Below are 20,451 nucleotides of genomic sequence, written 5' to 3'. Positions count from 1 at the left end.
ACCCTCCCTCTGTGTTATTTTCTTCATTTACACTTATCAGAGTCTGAAATTATTTTATATGTGTATTGCATTTATGTTTCTCCCAAACAGGAATGCCATCTCCAGAAGAACAGGGCTTTTGTGTACTGTTTGTCCTCAATGCCTAGCACAGTGCATGGCACAGAGTAGGCGCACAATGAATTTTTCTTCAGAAGTGAACAAGAAGCTCTCAGCAGCAGTGTGCTAGATTTATGGTGAATCTGGGTATTAGGTTTCAGGGCACAAGCATCTGGGTGGGTTGTGGTTGAGGTAAACAGTGCCCCAGGTTGTGGTCAGCCTGTATGGGCGTGGAGGTGGGCTAAGGTTAGGTTTGGAGAAACAAGTCCCCAGTCAGGTGATGACTGAGCTGGATTGTAAACTGGGCCCATCAGGTAACATCAGTTGCGGTTGGCCTGGACCCCAGATTTCGGGACACAGGGTTCCCAGTTAGAAACAGCTGAGTTAATTTGTCACCTGAGCAGTGTCCAACAGGTGTAAGAATAAGGAGTAAGATAACTGAAGGCAAAGAATTAATAATCCTCCCCGGTTGCAGCTAGAGAGAACGGGCACCCAGGCAGTGTCCAACAGGTGACTTGGGGCTCTTAAGAGGCCAAGCTTTGTTTTGGGGGAAAACAGGTGTCCCGCAAGGCGCCGGTTGGGTTTGTCATGTGGGCGGGTGGGTGAGTCGTGCGATGTGGTCTGGGCAACTCCACGCCCTCATCAATCGAAAAGCTGGCCTGAGCCGGCCAGGCCAGGTTAGGGGGCCAAGCCGGGGGCGGCAGGAAGCACACCTGGGCGACTCACCTGGGAGCGGCTCCGAGGGGCGGGCCGGGACCCACGAGTCCGCGCGCTTCCTCGTCGGGCTGACTGACCCCGCCTCCCGGCCAATGGCGGCGCGCAGGTCGGAGGCGGTGGGCGCGGATTGGACGCGCGGGCGCGGCGGCGGGCGCGGATTGGACGCGGGTGGCGGGAGGCGGGGCGGCTCGGAGGGCCGCTTAGGCTCGCGGCCTGAGGGCGGCGCTGAGCGCTCGGCTACGCGGGCGCGGCGCGGGCGGAAGTGGCGACGCTGGCGTCTCCCGGGGCTGCGGCGGCGGGCGGGGGTGAGGGCCCCAGCGCTGACGGCGGCGGCCCGCGGGGCGGCGTGGATCCCCACGGCCCTGGCTGGGGCATCACCGCCGGCCTCGACCCCGAAATGGCGCTGCTGGCCGAGCACCTGCTGAAGCCGCTGCCCGCGGACAAGCAGATCGAGACCGGGCCCTTCCTCGAGGCGGTGGCCCACCTGCCGCCCTTCTTCGGTGAGCCGGGCGAGGGGTGTTGGTTCGCAGAAGCTCCCGAGTCCCTCTTACCCCGCTTCACCCCAAACCATTTCCCTCCTGCGCACCCCAAATCCTGTTTTCCCGGCACCCAAGATTCCCGACCCTGCAAGCACCCCAAATTTCCCCTACCCCGCATCACCCTAAATCCAGTCGCTCCCGAGCATGTCACGTCTTCCACCTCTTCCCACACACCCCAACACGCCCTCTCCCCGAACACCCCACATTCCAGCATTTTCTTTAAAGCTGCCTCTCATCTCCGCTCCCTGAGCGCCTCCAGTCATCCATCTCCCCCCAAATCTCCCTACTCTTCCAGCCTTAATTCTGCAGTTTTCTGTGTCCCCCCAAGCCTGCCACCTCTTCTCCCCCAAAGTCTTTCATCCCGCACCCTGTCATTCCCCTTTCAGAACATCCTTCCCCTTGACATGAATCCGCCCATTTCGTAAACCTCGTCTGTTGCTTCAGTTCTCCCGGCCTCCCTCTGTCGAACACTGTGAGCGCTTCTTCCCTTAGAATTCCCCCGTCCTGGACTAAAGGACGCCCCTCCCAACCACACACAGACTCCAGGGCGGGATGCCTGGCAGGGTGAGGAGGAGGGTTTTGAACATGGAGTGGTGCAACGCAAGGCCCCCTTTCTGGGAAGAATCACCTAAAGTCTCCCCACCCTTTAGTACAGGGGTCAGGAGAGGGGGAGCGGTGTTGTTTGCAGGGTGATTTCAGGCAGATGGTGCTCAGTGCTCGTCATGACTCCCTCGCTGATGTCATGTCCAGGAAGGTCCTGGGAGCCCTGGGGAGGTGGTCCCTCAGCCAGGTTCACGCTCTTCTTCCTTCCTGCCCTCCTTCCTTCCTGCCCTCAGCCCAGCCCAAGCCCTGAATGGAAAATGGGAAATGGAAGACACTACTGGCCGTCCCTGCCCTTTGCCTCTCAGGTCCTGGTAAAGGGTGCAACCTGAGCCTCCATTTTTCCTTTGCTGTGTGGGCTTATCCAGTGTCCCGCCGCCCTGCTGGTTCTCTCAGTGGCCTTACAGGAAGACAACAGTCCCATCTGGGGGCAGAGTCCAGCTAAAACTAACTGGCAGAACCTGAGCACTCTCACACCAGGGCGGTCCCTCACTACCCCGGCCAGTGATTGGGGCGTGTCATGGCAGCAGTTCATGCAGGGCTGTGAGCAGTGGTGGCATCACATGGAGTCATAGCTCAGGTCTCCTTCTCCACCTCTTGAGCCTCTGGGTCCCCATTTGTGAAATGGAGATGCCGAGCTCCTAGGTATCAGTGAGGGGGTGAGTGTCAGTGAGGTGCCGAGCAGTTCTTCGCTTTTGGGGGAGTGGTTGTTACTAAATTCCAGTTTTGGCTCCTCATACCAGGTGATTAATCGGTGTTTGAGTGTGTGAGATTGCTTGGTTTGCAGGAGTCTCAGACCTGGATGACCCACATGAGAGCAGGGTCTTGGTCTTTTACGCCCACTTCTGCATTGCCAGTGTCTGAAAGGTACCTGGATACTTGTTGAATGTACAAAATATTCTTATTTTCAGTATCACAGTTTGGTACTGAGATGCTGAATCTCCAGGCAGGGCCTTGGAAACTCATGGGCTTTGTTCGGCATTGAGAAGACAGTTTTTGTGACAGTTTTTCTCTCCTTTTGGTTCTGTGAGCTTTGGCAGAGCAGAGCCAGCTTGCCCCAGGAAAGAGTCAAAATCTATTTAAGCTGGTGGTTCTCATCTGTGGGTAGTTTTGCAGCTGACATCTGGCAGTGTCTGGAGACATTTTGGGTTGTCACACTGGGGGGGGGGTAGTTTGGGGAGTGCTCCTGGCATCTGGTGGGTGGAGGCCAGGGAGGCTGCCAAACGCCCTCCAATGCACAGAATGGCTCCCACCATGAAGAATTGATCCTGCCCTAAATGTTAGTGGTGCCTAGGTGGAGAAACTGCATGTTTAGCTCTGTGGCCTTTTCCTCGTGTTCAGCAAAGTTGCCCATCACTCTTGAATTGGACGCCACCTTCATTTGCTATGATTCTCTGTCTGGCTTTAGGGGAAAAGGGATGGTGACAGCTGGAACCAGCAGCGATCTGGAGCCAGGGCTAAAGAGCTTCTCCTCCCTTTCCCTGATCTCAAAGGACCCTTGTCCTTTGCTGTGAGCCTTGTGAGCTAGGGATGGGGATGGGGGGTGGGTGTCACATCTGTTGACAGAAGCGCTATTTATACAGGCGCCTCAGTGGGTTGACCTACAGAGGTTAATTCTTAGCACTCTAGAAAAAAAAAAAAAAAAGGTGATCATCTATTTTGAGGCTTTATGCTTTTCTGGGGAGAGAGTTTCTCCTGAGAGTTTAAGTTTTAGAGGGTGCTGGAGCCAGTGGCTTTTCTCTGGGACTCAGGAGAGGTGCTGTCAGCTCTCATACCAGGGCTTTGTCTAGATCTCTGGTCACCCAGATCATCTGGGTGGTGTGTTTCTCTCAAAAGAAGTGGTTGAGGGCCTCCCTGGTGGTACAAGGGGTTAAGTCTCAGCACTATGAAGCTATCCCCAGCCAGGGAGGTGACCCACATGGTGCCGCAGACCTCTCCTGTCAGCCCCCCTGCTCCCCTCAGCAGTGTATTTCAGTACATAGCCTGTTCTGCTCCCCCCTCTGTCTCTGGTGAATCCTCTCATTCTCCCCTCCCCCCTTGCCTCTGGCTGATACCATAGTTCTTGTATGCATAAATAAATAAAATAAATCTTTAAAAAAAAGAAGAAGAAGCGGGTCGAGGATAAGATGCAAGAAATCCGAAAGGCATTGCAGTGCTAGCTCTCACCAGATCAGGGTCTCTCCACTCAGGTTCTGTTGGCGTCTGAAACTGGAGCAGTTCTTTGTGGTGGGGGCTGCCCTGTGCATTATATGACATCAGCCCTGGCCTCTCTCTATCGGATGCCAGTAGTACCTCCTCTCTCCAAATTCTGACAACCAGAAATTTCTGCACAGAGACAGAATCACACCTTGTTGAGAACCACTGCTCTCAATGATCAATAGACCAAAGGTGCCAGGAGATCTGTTTCTCGAAGGAAAACTGAGCCAAAAAACAAAACAAAACAAAAAACAAAAACAAAAAAACCCAGAAATGGAACCTTTCTGGTGGCCTAGGGGTAAAGTCTCAATGCTATCAGCTGGACTGCCTGAGTTTGATCCCCAGCCAGGGAGTTGACCCACATGGCATAGCAGACTCTCACCAGCTTCTCCCCTCAGCAGTGCATTTCAGTAGATCTGCCTATTCTGCTCCCCACTCTGTCTCTGGTGAATCCTCTCACCCCCTGTGCCTCTGGCCTATACCCCAGTTTTTCTATCATAGATAAATAAATCTTTAAAAAAAATGATTGCTAAAACTGTCCCTGTCATTTATTGAGTGTTAACTCTATGTGCTAAGTGTACTTTTTTTTTTTAAAGAGATTTATTTATTTATGTATATAATAGCTGGGGTGCAGGTCAGAGGTACGAGGGGTGAGAAGATTCACCAGAGATAGAGTAGGGAGCACAACAGGCAGATCTTCTGAAATACACTGCTGAGGGGAGCAGCAGGTGAAACAGGAGAGGTCTGCTGGGCCATATGGGTCACCTTCCTGGCCGGGAATTGAACTCGTGCTGCAGTGGCTGCAGATAGCTTCATAGTGCTGAGACTCAATCCTTTGTGCCACCAGGAATACCCCTATGTGCTTAGTATTCTGTGTAGATTAGTTCACTTAATTCTCTCATGAACTTTTGAGACAGAGAGACTGCAGACATATTTCAGAGTTTTTCCTTCCAGACTCATTATAGCTACCCTTAGGGAAAAGGTAGGAGCTGCTTTTTCTACTCAATTAGGTAGCCTGATCAGCTGCCCGTACCAGAGCTGCTTAGAATTCCATTGACCGTAGTTTATTTAACCAACCTCTGAATGTTGGATGTTCACATGGCTTCTCTTTTTTTGCTCTAGTAAACATCACCACAGTGAACATCCCTGTATGCATTTCTTTGCATACTGCCTTGGTCCGTTGTAATTTTTAGAGGTGAAATTGCCAAGTCGAAGGGTGTGAAGACCTGGAACCTATTAGAGCAACCACAGCTCTTAAACCTTTGTCGGGTGTGGTTTGTGACAGTAGTGGTTGGACTTGACGAATGCTGATTCCTTGGGCCACTCAGGTATGGCCCATCTCCCTCACCTTCAGCCTGAATCCCTCGAGTTGTACAGGTCGTACACTGTCCAGCCCTCCGTCATTTTTCTTTCTCCACTTTGACCCAGTAATAGGATCTCTCTTCTGACTGATCATCTTGCAACTGACTTGTGTGAGGCCTGCGCTCACATTCTAGGTCAACTAGACAGCTGTTCTAGAGCATTAGCAATTGGGGTAGAGGCACAAGGTAAGGGCAGGGAGTGACTTAGATGTCATGTAGTCATTCACTCCCTGCCTAAAAGCATCAGTGGTTCCCTATTACCCCTCAGTCTGGGCTGCAGCCTTTCTGAGTGACTAGTAGCCACAGGGGTTCCGTGCCTTTGCTTGCCTCTGGAACTTAACCTTTTCCATCTCTGCCTGGCGGACTACTCCTCTCCAGCCCACCATCTTCCTTTTGCCTGGCTGGGTCCCACTTCAGGATTCATCTTAGTGGTTACCCCTACAAAGCCTTTCCTGACACCCTCAGATTCACAAAGAACGTTTCATATTCTATAGTTACTTCCAGGGCCTAGCACTTGGTGAGTGATATTTGCTGAATCTCAAATGGTTCCGTTCTCACTTTTTTCCTGGTTTCTTCTAAAAGTGTTTTTGCTTTTCTCTTTCCAAAATGGACGAAATTAAATATATAACTCATATCCTGCAGCCATGCAGACTTTTAGTAACCGATTATGATACTGTTTTCCCCCTTGAGACCTGACACGGCCTCAGTGTCTTTTTTTTTTTTAAGATTTATTTATTTATGCATACAAGAGTTGGGGTACAGGCCAGAGATGTGGGGGGTGAGAGGATTCACCAGAGACAGAGTGAGGAATAGAACAGGCGGATCAACTGAAATACACTGCTGAGGGGCGCAGCTGGTGAGTCAGGAGAGGTCTGCTGCGCCATGTGGGTCTCCTCCCTGGCTGGGGATCGAACTGGTGCTGCAGTGACTGCCATAGCTTCATAGTGCTGAGACTTAACCCCTTGTGCCACCAGGGAGGCCCACACAGTGGGGTTTTTTTTTAAGTTTATACAAATAAGTGTTTATTTTTGGTTTTATATAGAATAGCACAAGAATGAGAAATAAGATACTGTATTTACTCTCTTACTAGCAGGTTAGTTATCATTTTGGTTGAGTGTCTGCTGAGAGCTGGTGGTGCATTCATGAGTAGAGGATTCATAAGCCTTTAGGAGCACCTGCTATGTGCCTGATGCCATACTTTGTGTCACTCTCCCGACCTCCTCTGTCTGCATAGCTCATGAAGTATTTGAGGCTCAGAGAAAACTCTCTTTGGTCCCTGGACCTGTTGTCCACTGAAGTCTATGACCTGAACATCACAGATGTATGGAAGGAAACACGGGCTGGGGCATCAAGCTAAGCCAGCCTGAGCTTGAGTCCTGGTTCTGTGGTGCTAAAGCTGTGTGTCCACATGCTGTTTCTTCCTTTCTCTGAGCCTGCACCCCCAGCTGTAAAATGGGAAGCTGGAGCTCCCAGGAGGACTGAGCGAGCTGATCTTCAAAGTGATTCTGCTGCTCACTGCTAGACGCACTCTGCCAGAATCGTAGGTGGGACAGACTTAGGCCCCTCTTGCTGTGCAGCCCCTGGAAACAAGGCTCTTTCACAAAGAAGCTACCACTGGTTTTGGTGACCACGCTGAACTGCCTGACTGCTGAAGCCTGAGCATTTCTCCAGTGCTTTCATTTATAACATCCAAAGGCCAGTGCAGAGACTGGGCCAATGACCCCCACCTGTTCCATGGCCACCCCCCCCCCACCCCACCCCACACACACAAGTGATTAGGGTCTCTTGTTCTTCTATGTTCAGAAAAAGTCTGGCCTGAATCAGGCCTGGGCTGAGGTCTGGCCTACACTCCAGAGGGAATAACCTGCAGAGGCTGGAGGGGAAGACCCAGGCATCCACCCTGTCACTGCTAGCTCTTCTAGCCCCTTCGCCCCTCTCTTCCTCATCGGCGTGGTGTCTGCTGCACTGGGCTGCTTGGTGAAGCAGCGCCCCACTATGAATACCGTAGGGCAGAAGTCGGGCCTCCCAGGGGCCAGCACTGTGCCTGGCAGAGCGTAGGTGCCCAGTCAATGTCAAACTGGAAAGGAATGGGAAGAATGCGTGACAAAGGACTTGACAATGTAATGCATGACCCACCATAACTGGCTCAGCCTTTGCTTTGAGAGGCTCCCATGCGCCCAGCATTGAACGATATCTCATGTTTAATCTTCTTGATGACCTTATGGGTTGGGAAGCATTGGCACCAGTTGACAGGGAGGAAACTGAAATTCAGCGAAGGGAAGGGACCAGACCAGGTCACGTAGTTGGAAAGTGGCCCACAGGGCTGGAAGGGGGCTGGCCCTGCAGAAAGGGAGGCCGGCAGGCTCAAGGATGCTGGAAGTCTTCTTCCAGGACAGAAGTGGCCTTTTCCTGTTGTTTGTGGGGGACGGGAATGGTGGGGAAGTTCCATCCGGCCTGACAATGCGCATTTATTTCTATGCACTTGTGAGAATGCAATTGCTGGGTTCTGGTCTTAGGTTTCATTGTTTCAGTTTGAAAGTGGCTTGGGTGGATGTCAGCTCCCTTTGTTACGTTCTTACCATGTTACTTGTAGCAGGGCCTTGTGTTATTGTTATAGTGTTAACTGTTCATGAGCTTTTAAAAATCCTCCCCTGGGCCAGCCCTCTCCAGGGCCCTGTAATAAGCTCTGCTGCCCTCCCTGGAGGTGAAGCGGTCACTTCACACTTCCCCATACTCAGGAATGATTCCTTTTCATCACTGCTGTTCCTTCAAGTTCCTGGCTTCATTCGCTTCTGGATCTCCCTTTTAGTGGTCTGGAATACGTATGAAATCTTTGTTTTATGACGAGGATTCCTGCTGATTTTACCCATATCACACAATCGGTTATCACTTTCTCTCCCTACCTCTCTCTCCTTCCTCCCTTCTTTCTCTTGGTATCAAAAATGTCTTAATCATTGGAATCTCTTCTCTAAAGGTTGGGAAAGAGGAAGATGATAGAATTGTAGCAATAGCAAAAATACCTTCTCTTTTTATCAAGCTTGTGTTAGGTACCAGCAGCTGTGCTGAACCTATTATACAACCTCATTTAAGCCTCACACAACCTTATGAGGTGGTGTCTTCTATTAGTCTCAGTTTTACAGATGAGGAAACTGCAGCTCAGAGAAGTTAACTCATTTACCCCAAGCCACACAGCAAGTAAGAGAAATCACTTTCCCAAACTTGTTACCAATTCAACACTGATTTTTGCCAAATAGGGCAATGCAGACAATGAGTTGGCATGTCTTGGGGGTGAGTTAAAACATTCTTTCCTGTTTTGATAGTAGAATTTAGAGTAGGAACTAGTTTAAGGAAGGTGGGCATTCTCAAGGCCCTTATTTCTTAAAATAAGCCTTGTGGAAAACTCTTCCCTCTGCGTCCTCCCCCCTCCTCCCCACTCCCCCCTCCTCTCTCTCTCTCTCTTTCTCTCTCTCTCACACACACACAGAGAGAGAGATTAATAAATGATTCATCTCCATCAGGCGTAATTTGAGTGCCTCCCATTATGATCCTTGTAACCTGGGACATGTAAACTTAATCTGCCCTCATGTTTAAATAACTGATCCTTATTATCCAGCTGTTGGCAGAGAGTGGGGGGTGCAGAGGGGGTGGGGAGACTGCCTTGGAAACGGAACCTCCCCACACCACACTCTGAGCATCGTAACACTGACATCCTGTTCTTCCTTTTGAAAGAAGCGTGTATGGGCTGGTTAGGTGTTCTCATCCTGAATCACATGGGCTGTAAGGGAAGCTGCACTTCTTAAACATGGAGTGTTCTTTGTCCTGGATGAAAATTATTTTGAGATGAAACAAAATTATTTTGAGATGAAAATTATTTTGTGCTGGGTCGGGTAGTTCCGTCACCTAGTTTCCCAACGTTAGGAACCTCACCTAGAGCAAGAGATGGCTTTCTGAAGAGGCGCTGAGGGGCAGTTTGGATGGAAATTTCCAAATATGTTCTGTGGTCTTGCCAGGAATATGAACAACTGGTACTTTCCAACCATGTGGAGGCCAGAAAAAGAGGAAATGAGTCTGATTCTGTGTGGTATTTGGTGACAAGCTGGCTGTTGGGTAATTCTGCTCTTGCCTCCAAACTCTGACAGAGACCCTGCCCCAAGTGTAGCCAGATGGTCACAGAGGTCAGGCACACAGTGGTGCTTGGTCCCTGGCTCCTCTTATTTTACAGGTGATGCTGACCCAGTTGGTTGTTTTCCAGGTATCTAGCAGAGTGAAAGCACTGACTGCAGAGAAAGCAGGAGAATGTGACTGTCACCTGTCAAGAGGGTTTGTTTTTTTTTAAAAAAAAAACATGAAGCTGCCCTAAAAGTTTGAAAATGCACCATAGAAAGCCATTCAGTTAAGAGTTGGAGTCCCTGTGATGTTACTGAACCATGCCTTTATCATAATGCTTATTTTCTAAAATGACCCTCTGTAGAAATCTAGGAGTAGCTTGCTGTGCAAAAGCAGGTGCCACGACCAAAAGACAAGTACAGTTTCTTCACTTGTCTCTAGGCTCCATGCGCCTCTTCCAGGTCTCCTGGCTCCATCCTGCTTCCTTCCTCTGTCTCTTCTGCAGCTTCTCCTCTTCCTGCTCAGCTCCACCCTCCCTTGGGTGGGGCAGGGAACCTCCCCCTTTCCTGGGGACCACCCTGTTACACAGGGACATTTGTGTTACATTTTGATGGGTTCCATCCAGAATGGTTGAGCTAGAGAAGGTTGGTGCATTCTTAAAACTTGACAGATGGAAAATATTTCACTGTTTTAATTGCATTGTCTTTTTATTATTGAGATTATGTCCTTTTATTTCTTTGAATTGTCCCATTTTTCTAGAGAATTTTTTTCTTACTGATCTGCAAGAGCACTGTACCTATTAGGGATAAGTCTTTTGTCCATGATATTTGTTACGCAAATCAATCCCCCTCACCATTAATTCACTCCTGCCCCATTTAGGAAGTTTTTGGTTTTAGTAATCAGATTGCTGATCTCTTCCTTATGCCTTCTGGGTTGAGCGGCATGCAGAGATAACCTTCTACATTACACTGAGGGGCATTTACCATGTGTCCTTACCTGGTGCTTAGAACCAGCACATTGGGTCAGGCTTGACTGTATTTAGACTCTGCCAATTAGGGTCTGTTCTATGAAATAAAATGGTAAGCTTGTGTCTGATTTTTCTTTTTCTTTTTTGTTTGTTTTTGAAACAACTTCCATTCTCCTTGGAGGTCTGATGATGGACTGGAAAACCATCCATGCTCACTCCTGGCAATTGGGTTCTGGATGGCATTTTAAAGAACTTGTTTGCTGACACTGAAAAAACAAGTTTGGGGTAAATGCAAAACTGGTAAAACAGGAAAGGTGAATTGGGGGCATGGTGGCATTCTGTAGGAAAGGTGAGGCTGGATTAGCTGCTAGAAGCACAGTCACTCTACCTGGAGCAGCTCTGGCTAGAGTTGAAATGATTAGAAAGGCCACCATGTGCTTGAGGGTTAAAATCTTCTTCTGGCTTTCCTGTCAGTGTCCTCTCCTTTTTGTTGACTTCACGCCAAAGGTGAAGGCATCCTAAAACCAGCCTTTGCTCTGTACTTGTGTCTGAGTGCTGGACTCTCGCTGTGTGACCCTGGGCAAGTCACTTGGCTTTTCTGGACCTGTTGCCTCTTCTCTCTTCTGCTGTTCTGCCCCCAGCTCCAGAAATACACTCTAGGCCCCACTTTCCTACCCTGCTGTTGATCAAGCTCTGTGCCCCTGTGGTGGCCCTGGCCCGCGATAAGTGCCACTCAGCCTGACTCCTGCCAACCATGATGGCTTCCACCTCACATCACACTGTCAGGAGCTCTCCAAACAGAGCCTCTCCCCCAGCCACCAGGGCAGGGCCACTGGAACTCCCTAGAGCATCTCCAGAGCCCAGGTCACATTTCCCCACATCTCTACTTTGCGTGTTTAGAGAGAAGCTAATCAGCCTTCCCCAGTTGACGACGGTCTGTTGACAGTCTGTTGCTAAGCCCTGGTGCATCACACCTCTCCCGGGAGGCCTTGACTTGAAAATCGGCCCCATCAGCAAGGAAATCTGGCCAGCCCTGCACCTCCCTCCACCCATGACAACACTCCCTGTCACAAGGACCCATCAGAGGACGCCCAAGGTGGTGTTCTCATTTTACAGACAGGGAAACCGAGGCCCAGCCCTCCCCATGTTCTCTGCCCTCATGGCTGGAGGGTGCCCAGAGCATGGGAGTGGTCAGGCTGCGCTATGAGAAAGTGGATGGAGGTGCTGTCTAGCAGGGAAATATGCCCAGGGTTTCTGCCCGAGGAGGGAGGAAAGCAGATGTGGCAGGGGGCACGGGCCAAATGTGGCTCCCACTCAGCAGAGGTTCTGGGGACCTTGGAGCCTGGGGCCAGGCAGGATGGGAAGTGGTGAATGATCAAAATCCACTTAGTGAGTGTCCATGTGCAGGGCCCTCTGCTGACTGCACTCAATGTATTATTTAAAAGGTATGTATTTTTATTTAATTAATATAGATTTTGGGCCTCGGTGGTGGTGCAGCTGTTAAAGTCTCAGCACTATCAAGCCATCACCAGCCACTGCAGCGTGAGTTCTATCCCTGGCCAGGGACTAACCCATACTTGGCACAGCAGACCTCTCCTGCCTGCCTGCTGCTCCCCTCAGCAGTGTATTTCAGTTAGTCTGCCTGTTCTGCTCCCCACTCTGTCTCTGGTGAATCCTCTCCCCCACCCCCGCCACACACACACCTCTGGCCTATACCCTAGATCTTGTATGTATAAATAAATAAAATTTAAAAATAATAATTAAAATAGATTTTTAAAGAGACTATGAAAGAATTAGGATTCTCATCAATTTTAGCAAATGCTGGCTGCTAGTACAACAGTGCATTCTTTTTAGTTTCTACAACCATCCTGTGAAACAAGTATTGTTACTTCCACGTATGGCAGGTGAAGAAATGGAGGCATGCAGAGGGGAGACGTGCTCACCTGGGGAGTGAACTGGGCCAGGATGCAAACCCCATCTGTTGGGATCCCTAACCCACTTTCTTTCCTTGGGTTACTGGGCATAGCATTTAAAAATTCGAATGCTATTTCCCCATGCACCTCTTTTAACAGCTGCAATTAGAACGTTCCAGATGGCCAGGCAGGTGTGCTGGGTCACCTTGGGTGGAATTCAGCCTACAGATATCCCTCCCCTGGCCCTCTACTTCTGAGTGGTCAGGTGGTGCACACACCAAGGCCCCTGCCTAGCCCTTGGGTGAGGGGAAGCTGGCACTGACGTTCCTCCCGTGGGTTTGGTATCCAGTTCTGACTTGCCTCGGGGTCCTGGCCTCTTTGGGGCTGTATCAGGCGTGGTGGGAATCTAGACTCAGCACTGAGGACAGTGAGGAGGTGTCAGGAAGCCCAGTTGTCTGTCCTCAGGCTCTGAGGGGGCCATCCACGTTGAGCTATTCTGGCCGCTCCCTCACGCTTGCTCTGCCCTGCCATTGGCAAGGCGCTCCCTATGACAGCTTGCCAAGGGGATCACAGAGGAAGGCATGGACGGTGGCAGGCCACACGCTGCTCATGTTTCCCCAGGCCACACGCTGCTCATGGCGCCCCAGAGTTCCAGGCATTGCCAACTTCAGGTCCACGTTCCATCAACTCGAGTTGTCACCTATTTAAGGTGCCCCTTTAGTTTTACGAATCACCGAGGAAGGAAAAACACCTCCAGATAAGAGCATTCTGATTCCAGAGACAAACAAAAGGTATATCTTAGAAATGTCAAGTCAGATTGGGGCACCTCTGTGATCAAGCCTGCTGCCTTTTGCTAGAGGGGAAACCCCGAGGAACAGGGCTGAAGGGGTGCCCCAGCTCACAGAGCCAGCGCATGCAGAGTAGAGTGTTGAGACCAAGCTCCTTGTGCTCTGCCCCCCAGATCCCATCTTACAGCTGACTTTTAGTCCCTTGTTAAGTGACTGTGACCCCTTGTGGGTGTTCCCTGGGCATGTAGGCTGAGTCTCAGAACCATGGAACCTCTGGGTCTTAAACTCATTTCTTTCTCATGAGAGGAGAGAATGCACGCGAAGGCATCTTTAGAAATCCCATCCCTCTCCTCCCAACTCAGTTGTCCTCCTGACCAGCCTGTCAGTTAGTGGTGATCCGCCTTGTCGGCCCAGCTGGGTCTCAGGGCCTTCGCTAGATGGTATACAACATTGTACCTCCCGCACGGAGACACCACGACACAAGGCTTTAAATAAATTCAAAATTCAAAATTTATTTTATTGCCAGGGACCTCTGACCATGTGTGTTGGACAGCATGGGTGCAGAACATTCCTGTCATCACGGAAAGTTCTACCAGACAGCATGTTTGAGGGGGAAGAGGTGCTATGGGTAAAAGGATTTGCCCTATAGATATTCCAGGCACACTCTTAAGACTCTGACAAGGCCTGCAGTAGGACACTGTTTTCACCTTGAGCTCAACACTGCATATTTACTTTCCCATGAGCCTTTTAATACTTATAAACAAGGGTCTTCCTGGTGGTGCAAGGGGTTAAGCAATGCACTATGAAGCAATCTGCAGCCTCTGCAGCATGAGTTTGATCCCCAGCCAGCCAGGGAGCAACCCACATGGCGCAGCAGACCTCTCCTGCCTCGCCCACTGCTCCCCTCAGCAGTGTATTTCAGTCAGCCTGCCTGTTCTGTTCCTCACTCTGTCCCTGGTGAAACCTCTCACTCCCTGCATCCCTGACCTGTACCCCAGCTCTTGTATGCATAAATAAATAAATCTTTAAAAATAATAATAACAATTATAAACAGCTCGACCTTTCCCTAACCACACAGAGTGACGTCCCTCCTGACCACAGATCTCCATGCCTCGTGTTGGGAGTCTAAATCTCTCTTCTTGTTTTGTCTCCAGATTGCCTCGGGTCCCCAGTGTTCACACCCATCAAGGCAGACATAAGTGGCAACATCACGGTAAGTGCTGGGCCCTGCAGCCACATGAGAAACTGAAGCCCACCTGGTTACCAGCACCCAGCTCCCCCTTGTAACCTCTCCAGGCAAGGGAACAGGAAAGAAATCTGGGAAAGAGGCTTGGGCTTGACTGACACAGTGCTCAGGTTCTTGGGCCTGCTTTGTAGCCTTGCCATCTAGTCACAGCCTGATGGCGACTGCAGTCTGTTGGGTTGACCCTGAGAAGGAACATATTGGAGTATTTTTATCCATCAAATGAGAAGTAGACTCCAAAGTCCACACGTGGTGGCTGGCCCTTCTCCCCCAGTGCTGGGACTTTTGATGCCGTTCCCTTTCCACAGACCCTCTGCCCTTGAAGACGCCTTAGGGCCTGTCACAGGTGCCTGCATTATCTCATTTCTTCATCCCACCAGCCCTATGAAGCTGGTTCTGTCGTTATCCCCATTTTGAGAAAGTGGAGTGTAGGGTAAGTAAAGTATCAGGCTTTTCTGCCCTCCTGCCATTAGGATGGATGATGGATCCCTGCGGTTCCGAATGCATGCCTGATGGCGGGCACCTGGAGTAGGGTGTGGGCATATGTAGGTGGGTACACCTGGGCTAAGACTGGGCTTATAAGGGCAGTGTCATGGGGACACCAGCAGAGCAGAAAGAGCGAAAGGAAGAGCAGGGCAGGAGAGCGAAAGAGAACGAGAATAGCACCAGCAGAGAAAGAGACCATGAGAGAACGCTGGAGAGCCCAGAAAGAGTGAAGACTTGCTGGCCTGCCAGCCTCCCTGCCCCTGGCACCCCTGCTGCCGTGTACCTTGTAGATCTGAATAAAAGCCTGCAAAAGCCACCGAAGGCTCCAGGACTCCTCCTTCACCCATCTGCTCGGATCATAGAAAACCTGCTCTGTGCCCATCCTGGCATTACATGGAGGCTGACCAGGAGGCCGAGGCTCAGAGAGGTTGAAGGACTCACCTGAGGTCGCACAGCAAGGAAGTGGCAGAAGTGGATTCAGACCTATCCTGCTTGGCTCCAACTCTAAAGCCTTTGTTCCTGACTATCTTTGAACCCTATGAGCCTGTCGCTACTTATGTGCAGATACTTGGTGTCTGAGGCACATCAGTGGTGGCTGGAGAACGCAGACTGAGACACGTGCTGGAATCCCTGCCCCCCCACCTGAACCAGCTGTGTGACCTTGAGCACGTGTTTTCCCCTCCGAGTCTCAGTCTTCATCTGCAAATTGAGGTGTGATGATCAAATAAGGCAGTGCCCACAAAGCACTTGCAGGTCCCGGCTCACAGGCGCCCTCTCTAGCGAGCATCAAGGTGGTCAAATGCTGCAAATGCTGCTGCTGCTGCAGCTCCTCCTGGTGGTGCTGGGAAGGAGAAGGTGCCCGTGAGGTGCTCCTCCACCCAGCACACTGGCTGGCTGTTTATGGGGGTGAAAAGGAAAAGGGAAAATAGAAACCCCCATGTGCTCCATTTCAGAAAATCAAGGCCGTCTATGACACCAACCCAACCAAGTTCCGGACCCTGCAGAACATCCTGGAGGTGGAGAAGGAGATGCACGGAGCAGAGTGGCCCAAAGTGGGAGCCACACTGGCCCTGATGTGGCTGAAAAGGTGACGGGAGGGGCAGGGTGGCGTGTGCGCGCGACTCTTGGACCCCGCCCGCAGCTCTGACTGGGACGGAAGGTCACTTCCATGACACTTCTGATGTGATGCTTATTAATGCCTGAGGAAGGGCATCCCCAGGGCCGAGGTCTGCCTGGTGGTGCTTTCTGGTTCCAGTCCTGTCAGAGGTGCAGCGTTCGAGCGCGTGCACTGGGCATTGTGTGCGCTCTCTACACCCCTGCTCGAATTTCATGTGCTGTGAGTTCGGTGTGGTGATTATCCCTGTCTCTCAGAGGAGGTCACAGGGGCTTCTAGAGGCCATGTTTTGTGCCAGGGGCAGAGCCATCACTGAGTGGCCGAGTACGGTTGTGCAGGCTGTGCACCGCACGGAGGTGTCACGGCACACACAAGGTAGATTTGTAATTATGACAGCTGATTTTTTTTTAAGATTTTATTTATTTTTGCGCAGAAAAACTGGGGTGTAGGCCAGAGGTGCAGATGGTGAGGGGATTCACCAGAGACGGAGTGGGGAGAAGAACAAGTAGATCTACTGAAATACACTGCTGGGGGGAGCAGTTCGTGAGACAGGAGAGGTCTGCTGCGCCATGTGGGTCAGCTCCCTGGCTAGGGGTCACACTGAGGCTGCCACAGTGATAACACTGAGACTTAACCCTAGGCCACCAGGGAGGCCTATGATGACTTCTTGACAGAAATCCAGCATCTTAAGGCGACGGTATTATCTAGTAGTGCAGATGTGTCCTGTGGGCAGCGGTAGAGATGGGGAGCAGCGGGGCCCTGGAGGGGGACAGCAAGAGAGCAGGCAGGCACATAATCTGGATGTTGGGCTAAATTCCTGATATGGGATTTGAACCTGGATGTTGACATTGCACATCATATTGTCCTCATAGCAGGCATGTGAAGCCACATACAGTTGTTCTCATCTCATAGATGAGGCCACCGAGGCTTGGAGAGGTCTAGCACTCGCCTACCACATGCTGCTCCTCCCACCTACAGCATTCTCTTTTCTTTTTTTTAAAGATTTATTTATTTATGCATACAAGAGCTGGGGTACAGGCCAGAGATGCGGGGGGGAACCTTCTCAGAGATGAGAAGATTCACCAGAGACAGAGCGGAGAACAGAACAGGCAGACTGACTGAAATACACTGCTGAGGGGAGCAGCGGGCGAGACAGGAGAGGTCTGCTGCGCCATGTGGGTTGCTCCCTGGCCAACCAGGGATCGAACTCATGTTGCAGTGGCTGCGGATAGCTTCATTGGTTGCATTTTAACCCCTTGAGCCACCAGGGAGGCCCAGGATTCTCTTTTATCAGTAGTTGTACGCTGTCCTCACTGGGGGCAGTGAGTGAGAGTAAAAGAAGGAGCCCACCTGGAGGGTGAGACAGGTGAGCCTTTCAAGGACCTCAGTGTTTTCTTCTCTGAAATGGGCTGATCACGCCAAGCTTGATCGTGCCGAGGCGAGCAGAGACGAGGTCATGTGCATTAAAGTGCTGGCAGTGATCTAATTTTTGATTTATTCACCTTGCCATACCCCACACCCTTCTGGCTCTTGAAGCATCACTCTAGCCCTGGACATAGGGCTCCAGTAGCCACCAGAGGCTGCAGATGGGGGTTCAGGGCAGTGGTGGAGGTGGGGCATCCTGGCATAGAGCCGGACTCATCAGTGGTCCAGTGTGCCTGGCCTTGAGGGCCGGCACTGTGGCTTCAGTCCTTTGACGCTCTTGCCTGCCTGCCACATGCCAGCCCACAAGAAGGGGCAAGGTAGGCCCAGATCCTGGCCACATAGACTTTCCTGCCTGGCAGGCACATGGGCAGGAGCCAGCAGCAGGCCGAGTATAGAGAGGTGCTTGGAATAAGGTGGGGTGAGCAGTGGTAACAGGGCCCGTCAGCCAAGTGTGAAGAAAACGGGGGAATAACATGTACTCAGTGCATACAAGTCCCCGGCTCGTGGTCGATGCATAGCTCAGCATCCATCAGGGTCCGCCATGCTCAGGGGGTGCTGACTAGTAGGAGGCAGTGGCATGTAGAGCCCTAAAGCCATCTCCTCTCTGGTCGCAGAGGCCTCCGTTTCATCCAGGTCTTCCTCCAGAGCATCTGCGATGGGGAGCGGGACGAGAACCACCCCAACCTCATCCGCGTCAATGCCACCAAGGCCTATGAGATGGCCCTGAAGAAGTACCATGGCTGGATTGTGCAGAAGATCTTCCAGGTGAGCCGCCCCACAGGCCCAGAAGGACTACCAGCTTGTGGGGTTCGTCCTTGCTCTGTCCCTTCTTAGCTGTGGCTCCTGGGAACCCATGTCTGCCCACTGGGCTCAGGAAGGGTCCGCCTCAAACTGATGTGCTGAGGGACCCCTTTGGGGCCATAGACGCTCCCTGGTATTTTTGTGCAGGTGCTATGAGGCCTGAGGGCGGGTATGAGAGAAACCCCTGTGGAGACTCAGGACCTCAGGTTGGTCAGATTCAGACTGAACCTTTACCCTGGGCAGGGAGGGAATCTACTGGCCAGGAGGCATCTACTGAAAGGACACTTGCGCACAGGGCCCTGGAGCCTTGTGTTGGGGTGACATTGGCCAGGGCTCCTGGAAACAGGACTTTTTACCTGAGGCCCCCACGGCTGCCAGGCTGAGAGGCCTACTCAGGAGACGTCAAGAAGGCCTCGGGGTGTCCTGCATGCTTTCACTAGCCATCGTGTCTCTCACTGCCCCCTCATCTCACCCCCGTGCCATGGCTACCTTGTCTCCATTGCCTGCCACCCACTCCCATGGCACCAGGATCCAGGAACTGCTCTCACAGTGCAGATTGTGGTCAGGTGGGGTTGAGAGCCAGTCTGTGTCCAAGCAGGAAAAGAGGTTGGTCACCAAGTGGGAAACATGGCCACCTCTGGGCCATCCATCCTGGCAGAGCTGGAGACAGCCTGGGGACGTGGGACGCCACAAAGGCCCTGCCCCTCCCTGGAGCATGTTGCTCTCAGTGGTGAGGACAAGTCCAGTGTGCCTGGTCCAGGGCAGGCTTCCGAGATCGTCCTCTGCACAAATGCACAGGCCCTTGTCATAGACGAGGAAAACTGACACTCAGAGAGGTTAAGTGTCTCGCTCAAGGTCACGCAGTAAGAAGCAGGGGGTCTTAGATTCTAGCTCCAAGGGCTTCAGTGTCCTTATCTTTCAGAAGGTGTCTAACTGTCCCTGCCTCAAAGGGTGACTGTGAAGGTTAAATACGTTAAACTGTCTAAGTGCCTGGCTCGTGATTTACTCAGTAAATCAAAGCTGCTGTTTTGATTCATAATGATATTATTTGTGATTTCCTCACACTATCAAACTCGTGCCAAAGTGTTTTATCCAGTTGTATCTTTCCTCCTGGCTCTGAAATTCTGCAAATTTCTGATTCTGTCAGGGCTTCCCTGACACTTAATGGGAAGTGTCGCCCCCTGAAGGATAAAAGAGGCCACTGCACAGATTAGCAGTCACCTCCCCTTTTCACAAAATGGATTTCCCCAGGATGACCTTGGCCTTTTCCAGAGCTGGGAACCCTGAGGGAAGAGGCTCATCCAGGCTGAGCACCTACTGTGTGCCTGGTGCTGTGCTGAACACTCTGTGTAAGCTCCTCAACCCTTACAAGGCAACCCCAATTGGTGGGTGCCATTATGATTCCCATTTTACAGATGAGGAAACTGAGGCTCAGAGAGGCTAAGTAACTTGCTCAAGGCGCACAGCTAGTCGGCGGCACAAGCTGGAATTTGAACCCAGGTCTGTCTGTCCCCAAAGCTGGTGTCCGTCCCCGCTGTCCCTCACGGGGGTAAAGGGAAACCACAACTCCCTTATCCTTCCCCTTCCCATACCACGAACAGCACAGACCCCTGCCCAGCACGCACCTCCCGGAAGGCCTGCCCAGAACCCCTCCGTCGCTGGCCTGGCAGCCCGGCTAACCCTGTGCCGCCTTCCCCTCTCCCCGTCTCAAGGCAGCGCTGTATGCGGCTCCCTATAAGTCCGACTTCCTGAAGGCGCTCTCCAAGGGCCAGAACGTGACGGAGGAGGAGTGCCTGGAGAAAACCCGCCTCTTCCTGGTCAACTTCACGGCCACCATCGACGTCATCTACGAGATGTACACCAAGATGAATGCCGAGCTCAACTACAAGGTGTAGAAGGGCCACAGCACGCACAGAAGCAGGCAGACCCGAATCACTGTGAATCCAGCAGGCGGCCGGCCCCGGCCCCCAGAGTGGCCCGTTCCGGGCTGGGCTGGTTTTTCAAAGTCATTTTGGGGTCTATTCTAACGGAGCAATAAATAACCATCCGAATCTCCTTCGAATTTCACAACAGCACAGACTGACTCTAAACCTTCATT

General features: G+C 51.6%; 1 protein-coding gene across 1 annotated transcript; it reads left to right on the top strand.

Annotated features, from left to right (window-relative positions):
- Nucleotides 1-1,210: 1,210 nt before the first annotated feature.
- GLTP (glycolipid transfer protein) lies at nt 1,211-20,248 on the top strand (the record flags this gene model as incomplete). Its single annotated transcript, XM_084253767.1, has 5 exons — nt 1,211-1,313; nt 14,439-14,497; nt 15,967-16,100; nt 18,167-18,317; nt 20,066-20,248. The coding sequence occupies 5 exons, from the start codon at nt 1,211-1,213 to the stop codon at nt 20,246-20,248; spliced, it is 630 nt and encodes a 209-aa protein (XP_084109893.1).
- Between the last annotated feature and the right edge of the window lie 203 nt (nt 20,249-20,451).

This window comes from Talpa europaea (genome assembly GCF_964194135.1).
Source record: "Talpa europaea genome assembly, chromosome: 14".
NCBI classification, from domain to species: domain Eukaryota; kingdom Metazoa; phylum Chordata; class Mammalia; order Eulipotyphla; family Talpidae; genus Talpa; species Talpa europaea.
Note: the sequence above shows the minus strand (reverse complement) of the source record. Positions and strands in the feature narration are given on the sequence as shown.